The sequence below is a fragment of the Myotis davidii genome, unplaced genomic scaffold (assembly GCF_000327345.1).
Source record: "Myotis davidii unplaced genomic scaffold, ASM32734v1 scaffold765, whole genome shotgun sequence".
Lineage (NCBI taxonomy): Eukaryota > Metazoa > Chordata > Mammalia > Chiroptera > Vespertilionidae > Myotis > Myotis davidii.
The window spans coordinates 1,460,934-1,472,352 of NW_006296056.1; the positions used below are offsets into that span (position 1 = coordinate 1,460,934).

Consider the following 11,419-nt stretch of genomic DNA (forward strand, 5'->3'; position numbering starts at 1 on the left):
AAATGCCCAGAAAACCCTAACCCAGGGGTTCTCAACCTTGGCTGCACATTAGAATCACCTGGAATCTTTTTAAAATCCTGATTTCTGGGCCTCACCCTCCAGAAATTCTGTGTCTTTGTTATGGGGTGGGGCCACAACATGAGTAACAAAGAAACAGAATTTCCCGGGGGATGAGGCCCAGAAATTAGGATTTTAAAAAGATTCCCAGGTGATTCTAATGTGCAGCCAAGGTTGAGAACCACTCTTCTAGGTCATATGCCCTGGGCATTTTTGTTGTTTGGATAATTCCTGAGAGCAGTGGTAGGCACATAGTAAAAACTGTGAGTAAGAACTAGATTTGTGAAGAATAATTTAATTAAATTCAAAGCCAGTAGTCTTTCCTTCTTTCTGTATTAATAGAAAATCTTCAAGCTTGGTTCAGAGAGATCTCCAAGCAAATACTGTCTTTAAATTATGATGATTCTACTGCTGCAGGCAGAAAAACTGTGCAACTGATACAAGCTTTGGAGGAGGTAAGGCGAGTCTTTTTTTAAAATGCTCTTATTTCTATGAAATTAGCAATTCTAAAAAATATATATTTTTATTGATTTCAGAGAAGAGAGTGGAGGGAGAGAGATAGAAACATCGATGATGAAAGAGAATCATTGATCAGCTGCCTCCTACATGCCCTGCACTAGGAATCGAGCCTGCAATCCAGGCATGTGCCCTGACCAGGAATCAAACCGTGACCTCCTCGTTCATAGATTAACGCTCAACCACTGAGCCACACCAGCCAGGCAGGGAAGTCTTTTTAAATGACAGTTCTTGGATCATGAATCGTACCTCTGACCCACCCACCAATCTGTTCCTAGAAGTGTATCTAAGAAAATATTTTATCAAAAGCAAAAGTAATACAAATTAATCTGCTCACTGTAATATTATATACAGTGTCCTTAATTTGGGAAAGTAATTAAATGGCCAGCAAGAAGAGAATGGTTGCAAAAATTGTGATATTTCAATTGTGGAAACATGATGTCTCAGAAAAATAATTATGAAAACAAGATAGAAGCATTGGGAAAATTGTGGTAAGGAAGTAAAAGCAAAAAGGAAATTGCATTGCATATATCATTTTTAAGTTTATAAAAAGAATATTCTCTAGAAAAAAACTAGAAGGCATACAAAAAAGTGAAATAGTTGTATGATAATTATATGCTTATAAATGATATGTTTTCTTTTGTGAAATAAAAGTTTATCTTTTTACTTATTCAAAAATGATTGTACCAAAAAGAATTATTATACCGTCTCACTCTTAAAATGTTAAGTGTATGTTTAACTATGTTTAAAATGGAGACATGCCCTGACTGGTTTGGCTCAGTGGATAGAGCGTTAGCCTGCAGACTGGAGGGTCCCGGGTTCGATTTCCGTCAGGGGCATATACAATGGTTGCAGGCACATCCCCAGTGGGAGATGTGCAGGAGGCAGCTGATTGATGTTTCTCTCTCATCGATGTTTCTAACTCTCTGTCCCTCTCCCTTCCTCTCTGTGGAAAATCAGTAAAATATATTAAAAAAATTAAAAATTAAAAAAATAATAAAATGGAGACATTTTAAAACATCAGAGCAATAGCTATAAACTCTATTATTTTTAAAACATCACCTGTACTCATCTGTAACTCAGTCCAATTGGACTAATTGGTGTAATTAAAAAATATAATGGATATTTTTTTCTTGGCAGACATTCTTATAGGCCTGTTAACTTTGCAAGGTTTTTAGGATGGTCACTATTAATGGCCACAAAGTATAATCGAGCATTGTTAGCGTGCCAAATTCCCTGACCATTCCAGAACAGTTGCTCACTTGTACTGTTTTTATTTGGTTGTTTTGGATTTTCTAGTCTGTGGTATAACTATAAACAACTTTGTAAAACTCGGGTGGCTTTTTATCATTTGCGTTATTTAATCTGGCATGTAGCCCAGGCCCCTTGAATTATATACATTAAAGTTCAGGACACTGTGGAATCATTATTTTGTTTTAAAGAGTACATCAAAGGAACTTAATAATGCCCATGTGCCAGCACCTTGGTTGTGAAGGAACTTGGCTTTGTTTTTTAGCAACCCTGCAAATCTTCAGAATTAAGAGGATTTCCAGTACGTGTTTATTGATTCCGAACTGGAAATGGGGAGAAGTCACTTACTATATCAATCATATATTTACAGGAGAAGAAGTCCTGCTCAGTTTCTAATCCTAGAAAGTTTCGCATGGGTTTATGACCTGGCTTACACATTCCCGAAATTATCATTTGAAATTAAAAATTTGCCGAGAAATTCTTCATTAGTAGTGTGCTTTATTTGAAGTGTTTTCAAGGAAAAGCAAACTCCATAGGGGCCATTCGGGATTTTAAAAGGACATGTATTTCTGTAACAGGTCCAGGAATTTCACCAGCTGGAATCAAATCTGCAGGTGTGTCAGTTTCTCGCTGACACTCGCAAGTTCCTGCACCAAATGATCCGAACCATTAACATTAAGGAGGAGGTGCTGATCACTATGCACATCGCGGGGGACCTTTCTTTCGCTTGGCAGTTGATTGACAGGTAATGTGGACAGTCTGACATCTGCCCTTGAAGAAACGACTGTGAATGGCTTCTTACCATTTATCTCTCTTAACAGCTTCACGTCTATCATGCAAGAGAGCATAAGGGTAAACCCATCCATGGTTACCAAACTCAGAGCTACATTCCTAAAGGTAAGCGAAGACCAGTGAGCTCACATTCTCCGCCGCAAGGAGAGAGGTGGCCTTCATTGTTACCTCAGTCATTCGTTCAGCCCAACATTTCGTCCTTTTAGAAAGCTGGATAATCTTAATTATTGCTACAGACTGGAAATCGTTAGCAGCTTTTCTATGAGAGCATGGTTTCAAAAGTGCCAGAAATACTGGAAGTGTGAATAAGTGGGAGCATCTTCCAGAAAATTATTTTTAAATGAAGAAATAGATTTTGTAGTTTTACCAGTATACTAAAAATGTGACCCCTATGGGTCTTTTATTCCCTGGATGTAAATTAGATCCTTTTACTTATTCATTTTTTAAAAATTTTGCATGGACCTTGCTCTCAAGGTAATCTAGCATGCTGGCTATTTATCTAACTTACACAGTAATCCCTCTGATAATTCTAGTTCCCATACAACTATTACATCATGATAAATGGACAAGTAATTTACGCAATGTCTTCTGATGGAATTACCATGTATATGAATTCTGAGGTGCACTTTCTTTCATATTTAACATCTCTGTCATTGGGGATGGGTTTTATCATCGATGGCACATCGTAGTTTAGTTGTCAGCATGTTTTCTCTTTTTTAAAAATTTAATTTAATTTTTAAAAATAGTTTTATTTTTTTAATCATCACCAAGGACAAGCTTAAAGAAAGAGAGAGAGAGAGAGAGAGAGAGAGAGAGAGAGAGAAACATTGATGTGAGAGTAAAACATCAATCGGTTGGGGATAGAACCCACAACCCAGCTGTGTGCCCTGGCCGGGAATTGGACCAGCAATCCTTCGGTGCACAGGATGAAGCTCAACCAACTGAGCCACTGGGCGGGTTTTTCTTTCTGAGAGGGGCATAAATACGGCATGTCTCACAGCATGACAGCTTTGCGTGGACTCCGTGCAGGGTCCACCCACCAGAACGTCTGGTTTCCAGAGGACCAGCTGTCCTCTAGCACAGTGGCTCTCAGATTTGAGGGCGCATGAGCATCCCTGGGGGTGGGGGGTGGGGGGTGTCACACACCGATCGCTGGGCTCACCCCAAGGTCCAACTGAGGAAGTCTGGGTGGGGCAGAAGAACTGGCCTCTGCATGCTGATCTTGGTGCTGCTGGTCCAGAGACCGCAGTTTGAGAACCCCTGCTGCAGGCAAAGACTTTCATTGTTTAAACTTACATCCATGTCAGAAACTGTTAATGACATTGAAAAGCTCAGCCGTTGTTGCTCTCTCTTGGGTAAGCCCAGGAGCTTTGTTACATGTAACGATCTCTGGAAAAAGAGAGACTTCTCGGGCTTTCCGAAACAGGGAAACGGCAGACCTATCGTTTTTCTTCCAGCTCGCCTCTGCCCTTGACCTGCCCCTTCTCCGCATTAATCAAGCCAACAGCCCTGACCTTCTCAGCGTGTCTCAGTATTATTCGGGCGAATTGGTGTCCTACGTGAGAAAGGTAAGAAGTGCATCAAAGCTGTATTCGTTTTTCTTGGCAAAGTAGCTGCTATTTTAAATACAAAAAGTATGGCTGGGCCCCTATAAAAAGTCCACCACATTTCTTTCCCTTGTTAGTATTTGATTCCAGCAATTTGCAATGGCTGAGAATAAGCGTATTGTTACTGTGGATGCACAGGTGTGTCTTCCCTTTGAAAGAACTTCCATTCCCGTTTTTTAAATGCGGGTGGTTTCAACTTCCGTTTTATAGACATAGAAACTGAGGAACAGACTATCGTGGCTTCGGAGTCACAGCACTGCTTGGTAAAAGGAGCCAGATCTAGATCCAGCATGTCCTAGTCCGAACATAGCGTTTTCAGGGGACTCTGGTCCTTGTTTCAAGAACTTATGAGGCAGCACAGGCCTGGATTCGAAATTGACCTGTGTCACATACTAGCTGAATGGTCTCTGGCCATGTCACTTAGCGTCTCAGAACCTCAGTCTTTTAAAAGCTTGTCATGGTGCAGCACAGGGAATATAGCTGATAATGTAATAGTTGTATGGGAACTAGAATTATCAGAGGGATTACTGTGTAAGTTAGATAAATAGCCAGCATGCTAGACACCTGAAACTAATACAGTATTGAATGTCAGCTGTAATTGAAAAATAAATGTAATTAATTAGTTAACTACTTAAAGGTATCCAGCAGCCTGTAAAAAAAATAAATAAAAGTTGGTGATGTGAAAAAGCTACATTTTCTGTAGTGTTTCTATGAGGATTAGCTTTCTGTCCTGTGAGCAGTTCAAGATTGAAGGGCCGTAGCCCTGTGACTGAGAGCAGGTATTGAAAAAGCTCCTTTAAGCCCCTCAGCATCCCTTCCTGCAGGCAGCTGGCTTTGACACGCTGGTACCCTCCTTGCTGTCATCAGAGCATTTATCAGCTAAGAAAAAGAAAAGAGGTGTTTCATTGTTTTTCGTCTTTTCTCTTTCCTTAAAGGTTTTGCAGATCATTCCAGAAAGCATGTTTACTTCTCTTCTAAAGATCATAAAGCTTCAGACCCACGATATCATCGAGGTGCCCACCCGCCTGGACAAGGACAAGCTGAGGGACTACGCTCAGCTGGGCCCCCGATACCAGGTGGTTTGTCCCTTAGACTCATGCCTTTCGATATTTAAAACCTAAACCGTGAAAGATCCGAGGTCTGTGTCAGCCGCCATATGCCCGCGACCACCAGACCAATTCTGATTTGTTTGTTCCTACTCTCAGTGCTAACTCCATTTGCTATTTTAGTGCCTCGGAAGTTCTTGCATTGTCCTGGTGTCCTGTGAGGCCTTGCCTGCCTGAGTATTCTCAGAGGAAGTGGGGGTCTGCTGATCACTGTTCTCTAGAGCAGTCCCGGTGAATCAGGCCTTAGTCTCCCGGGGCTGGAGTGCCTAGCCTTTTCATGTTCGGATCCCTGCTTTTACATCCAACCAGTGGCTCGAAATAATCTATGGTCGTTTCACCATTGCCTACAGCCAGACTCAGAGGTCCACTCAGTAGTTAAGCAGCCTCTGAGGTCATTATTCTCAAACACCTTTGCTTTTCTTTCTCCCTGAAAAGTGAAAATTGAAATGTGGTGCCTGGGGTCCTCACATTCATACCAGTGTCAATTTCACACCCTCTGACACAGCTCCAAATTATACCATTAATTTATATACCGTAAATTTAGATTCCCAGCTTGGGATTGCCACATCTGTTCCAACAGCGTCTACCTGATCAGCGCCTCCTGGTGTTGCCTGAAAACAATGTGGACGGCAGTAAGGGGAGAAACCTGCGTAGAGTCTCCACGAGCCTTTTCTACTTGGAAGGGATCATCCATGTCATTGAGTCCTGCCCCCATTTTGTGCATGAGAAACTGAGGCCCAAAGAAGGGAAAACAGTTGGTTAAAGTTTAAAGAACTAGTTAATGTCCTCAGACTCAGTTTTCCAAAATGTCTCTCAGGGACACCCCAAAGCCTCATTTCTGACTAGGACACGTGCACACAGGGCCCGAAAGCTACACGCTCATTCCAGTTGTCTTTGCCATTCCAGGATGGTCGGCCAGTTATTTTACCTTCCCCTACCAACAATGGGTCTTTTATCTGAAGTGCTTCACTAACCACTTTGTCTTTGTTAAAGGTTGCCAAGCTGACTCATGCGATTTCCATTTTCACTGAAGGCATCTTAATGATGAAAACGACTTTGGTCGGCATCATCAAGGTAACGGCTTTGATGCTGGTCTGTGTGTCCTCATTGTGAGACTCTTAGTTTGAATGAATGTGGTATTTATCCCTTGGGGAACAGGGAATGACATCATTCCCTTGTGTGCCTGCTGTTTCACATTCAGCTTCTGAGTTTATATTACTCATGTATTGATGGAGGAAGAGAGAGCATTATAATCTTTATTTCTCGTAATACCCAAGAGTTACTTAAATCTAAGAAAAATCCATTTTATTGACTTTATAATTTTTAAAAAATGATTTAGTGCCCTTAGACAAAATAGCTGGCTAGTCCTCTCTCTTTCTGCCGCTTCCTTTTCCTTTTGAGTATTTTTATATTGCACCCAGGTGCAGAGAGCTGAGGTCATCCTACCTTATTGTCATTAGCAGGTCCTTGTCAACACTGATGCATGTAAGCTGTCTCTTATTTTTCTCTTTCTCTTTTCCTGGGTACCCACAGAGCCCACTCTTTATGTTTGGTTTCTGTCCCTAAACATGCAAGTATCCTTCTTTTTAGCATGTGCTGTTATTTTATGAGTGCATGTGTTTTTTTTATTTACCTAAATTACTGTGTTCTGTCTCTGATTCTTTCTCCACCTCTTCTCACTGCTGTGGGTCAGGTAGTTGGTTACTTCTAACTGCTGCACTGATTTCACATTTTACGTAACCACTGCCTGAGGGCGAACACCTGTGTTGCCCAGAGTCTCACCTGTGCCCCTCCCTTGTATCATCTCGGAACACGTCCCCACTGCAGACCTGTATGAGAATTTCTGAGCTCTACATACCCAGAGCGGGTCACTGGGTCAGACATGCCTGAATTTATATGTAATTTGTCCCAATACGACCAGGCTGTCTTCTGAAGTGACCATTTCCTTTGTATCTACCCACACTTCCCCCAATAGTTGTTACTTTCCACTTTCTGATGTTTGCCTGCCCATGGGGTATAAAGGGGTATCTCATGCTGTTCTGGTTTGTTACCCTGAGATTAATGATGTTCAGGGTGCTTTCATTTTCTTTTCTGTTTATCTAAGAGCAGTAAGACCTGAACATTTCTGATTTTTAATGACGTGTAAAATTATCGAATACCCAGGGTAACATTTACGTTAATAAAATCCAAGAAACTAGAGGAAATGAACCTAAAGAGATACGGAACTTTAGTGTATGATCTCTGGAAGTGCTTTAAAAGAAATACATTTACCCTTGGAGTATTAATAGAATCCGTTAAACATGCGTTAGTCCTGATGCCAGTAGGATTCAGTTGATATGGAGAAATTATACATGCAGCTTACCACTTCTGACTAATCCATAAAGTAGTGATAAATCCTAGGACCAGATTAAGTATCTTACATGTAAAGTGACCCTTATAAGAAGGATGTAATAAAACCTAACATTTAGCACTAATTATCAAAGCAAAGGCTACTTAAGAAAGGTGTAAATCATTTGCCCCACACTTTCAGGTAATAAGAGCAGAGGGCATATCATCCTGACCCCATCCCACCCAGGAGATGACTGTCTTTGCCAGCATGACAGCCCAGGCCCCTTACGGATCTAGAACCTCCCAATGTGAAAGATCTGTTTCAGACACTTGTAAAAAGTAGTTCACTTTAGTTGTGACTTAAACCAAGTGAGATGTACACAGCTATATGTGTTCATTGTTAGAGTTAGCCCCCAAAAGAGTGATAATCTAAGTAGTATTTAATGGTAAGAGATTGGCTGAATACATCCTGGTGTGCTCATGCTATGGATGGTCCTGCTGCCGTTCAAAATGAATTTGCCACTGGAAGATTTCCAGGAGTTAAAGTGAAAACAGTGAATTACAGAACTGTGTGTGTGTGTTATCCCATTTAGATTTTTAAAATTAAATATGCATTTAAGGGCAGATATTTATGTATGTAAACGAATAGAGAAAGTTCTGGAAGATCCACATGAAAATGGTTCCCTGTTGCTAACTTTAGGGGAAGGGTTAGAAAGGTGAGGACGGGGTGTGAGGGGGGCTTTCTCTCTGCTCTGAACACGCCATAGATGAGTGAAAATCTAGGGAGAACGGGAAGGGCCATTGGAGACCTTTAGATTCCTGAAAACACTGAACTTCTTCTCATCAAACCTGTTCTTATGAGGAAAGTTTCTTTGAAAACTTCACGTTACTTCTTTGATTTTACTCTCATTGTTTATATTTATTTATAATTTACCTTTTTATTATAAAATAAAGCATAGATATTAAAAGCTGCAGAAACAATTGTGTAGCTTAGTAGATTATTATAAGGTAAATATCATTCGTTTTCACCAACACTTAAGTCAAGACGCATAATTTAGCCAGCTCCCACACCTATCCTCCCCCTCATGTGCTCTGACCTAATTTCAGTCTCTCTGTTTATAGTTTTATTATCCAAAAATAAATCTCTCGACGCTATAGTTTACATTTAAAATATATATATCATGTCTTTTACGTCTCTTTTACTCTCCAGGTTTCTTTATTCTTTTTTTCTATTGAAGAACCCAGGCCTTCGACCGGTAGTCTCCCAGTCTGGATTTTGCTGATTGCATAGCCATGCTGTCGTGCAACATGTTTTTCTGGCTTTTGTAATTCTGCAGCTTTCATTGCATTTATCTTCCTTGAAGTTTAGACATAACCAAATGCAGATGGAAGCCATCAGTTACCTTTACGACGTTCTGAAATAATGGTTCTTTACAGATTAAAAAGAGAGACAAGTCTCAAGGAATCCAAAGGATGCCGTGAAGCTATTTAATGTTTACGGATCTGATAGGAGACTGTTTTTTGGGGAATAGCAAAAGCTTTCTCATTACAGAAAAAAAGAATCAGCAAAATAAGCTTAGGGAACAGATTTTCTTTCATATTTTATCTCCCTAATTTCCAACACCATTCCCAGGGTGCTGAAAGGAGAGAGAATTGTTCCATCTGCAGAGCATCCAACCCAAACCTTGAGTTGCCCATATGGCTATAGAGGCCCTGAGGTAACATCCAGAGGAAAAACGCACTGACTTCAACTGCAGGCCCGTTATTCTGCCCCCTCCTGGTGATAAGAAAAGGAAGTTTAACTTGTAATGAAGTGATTAAAATGTGTAGCAACTTGAAACTTCCATACCCACCCACCACCTTTGAAACGTCATGTTGTAAAATTATCATGAGTTTTACTGAGGTAAACCAGATCCTAAAGAGGTGACAGGCCTGCTAATTCCGTCCGACTGAGCAGATCACAGAGGGACAGGAAGGGACAGCAGTCCCAGTCCTTCAGGAAAGAGGCGGAAAGCGCTCCACTGGAAGTTCTTTCCTCTGGACTTGTGGCCCGGCTTTTTCTCACTGCCGCTTATTACTCTCCGATTTTCACTCAGGTGGATCCCAAACAGTTGCTGGAAGACGGGATAAGGAAAGAGCTCGTTAAACGTGTTGCTTTTGCTCTTCATCGGGGATTGATCTTCAACCCTCGAGCCAAGGTACCAGATGACCAAACTATATCTGTCCTTTCTCTTGCTGTCTATTCAGTTTGAAAAAAATGGTCTAGAGCATCACTTTTAACTATTGTGAACAAGACCCTTCCTCCTAACATATATCTGATAGCTGATTTTCTTTTTTTTTTCTTTTTTTTAAAAATACATTTTATTGATTTTTCACAGAGAGGAAGGGAGAGGGATAGAGAGTTAGAAACATCGATCAGCTGCCTCCTGCACATCTCCCACCGGGGATGTGCCCGCAACCCAGGTACATGCCCTTGACTGGAATCGAACCCGGGACCCCTCAGTCCGCAGGGCGACCCTCTATCCACTGAGCCAAACCGGTTTCGGCGTCTGATAGCTGATTTTCAATACAATCAATAGATGTGCCTTTTGATCCAATATGGTAATGTATTCATATTATGAAAAAATCCTTTCAAAAATCGGTCCTGTTTTTCTTTACCTGTTGATTTGCTAATATTTTTTAATCCTCACCTGAGGATATGTTTTTATTGATTTTAGAGAGAAAGGAAGGGAGAGACAGAAAAAGAGAGAGGGAGAAAGAGGCCTTGATGTGAGGGGGAAACATCGATCGGTTGCCTCCCATACATCAACCAGGGTTTGAACCCCCAACCTTTTGGTGTATGGGACGATGCTCCAAACAACTCAGCCACCAGCCAGGGCTGAATCCCTAATTTAAGAATTGAACTGATGTTTGTAATTCAGAGTTACTTCTTCTAGATACAGAACTTAATCGTAAAGCAGATAGGAAGTTTTTATTTTGTTCAATGTATTAAGGAATATGGTCATTTTTCTCAGGAGAAAAGAGAAATAGGCCTGAAATTTATATGTGTGTGTGTGTGTGTGTGTGTCTGTGTGTGTGTGTACTAGAGGCCCGGTGCACAAAAAGTTGTGCACTCGGGGGGAAGGAGGGTCCCGCAGCCTGGCCTGTGCCCTCTCGCAGTCTGGGACCCCTCGGGAGATAACGACCTGCTGGCTTAGGCCTGCTCCCGGGTGGCAGAGGGCAGGCCCAATCCCTAGGTGCAGCCACTGGTCGGGCTCAGAGCAGGGCCAATTGGGGAGTTGGGGCGCCGCCCCCTGTCATGCACAGAGCAGGGCGGATTGGGAGCTTGCGATGCCAACCCCCAGTCACGCTCAGGGTAGGGCCGATTGGGGGATTGGGGCACCACCCCCTGTCACACTCAAGGCAGGGTCGATGGGAAGGTTGCGGCGCCACACCCTGTCACGCACAGAGCAGGGTCAATCAGGGGGTTGGGGCACTGCCCCCTGTCACGCACACAGCAGGGCCCATCAGGGGGTTGGGGAGCTCCCCCCGTCACACACAGAGCAGAGCCCGTGGGGGAGCAGAGGGGGGTTGGGGCACCGCCCTCTATCACCCACAGAGCAGGGCTGATCAGGGGGGTGGGGCACCACAACTCTCACACTCAGGGCAGGGCTGATGGGGGGGTTATGGCTCTAACCCATCACACACAGAGCAGGGCCCCTTGGGGGTGGGGGGGGTGGGCGCTGCCCCCTGTCATGCTGATCACAGTGCCGGGAGGCCGCA

The 11,419-nt window shown here is 42.5% G+C and overlaps 1 protein-coding gene across 1 annotated transcript in view; it reads left to right on the forward strand.

The window, feature by feature from the left end:
* The window catches only part of KIAA0196 (KIAA0196 ortholog), a 47,255-nt gene that overhangs the window by 20,398 nt on the left and 15,438 nt on the right, over window positions 1–11,419 (forward strand). Inside the window, 7 exon segments of the mRNA XM_006770961.2 lie at window positions 400–512; window positions 2,403–2,569; window positions 2,646–2,721; window positions 4,074–4,184; window positions 5,159–5,299; window positions 6,323–6,403; window positions 9,754–9,855. Coding sequence (XP_006771024.1) covers window positions 400–512; window positions 2,403–2,569; window positions 2,646–2,721; window positions 4,074–4,184; window positions 5,159–5,299; window positions 6,323–6,403; window positions 9,754–9,855 — 791 coding nt within the window.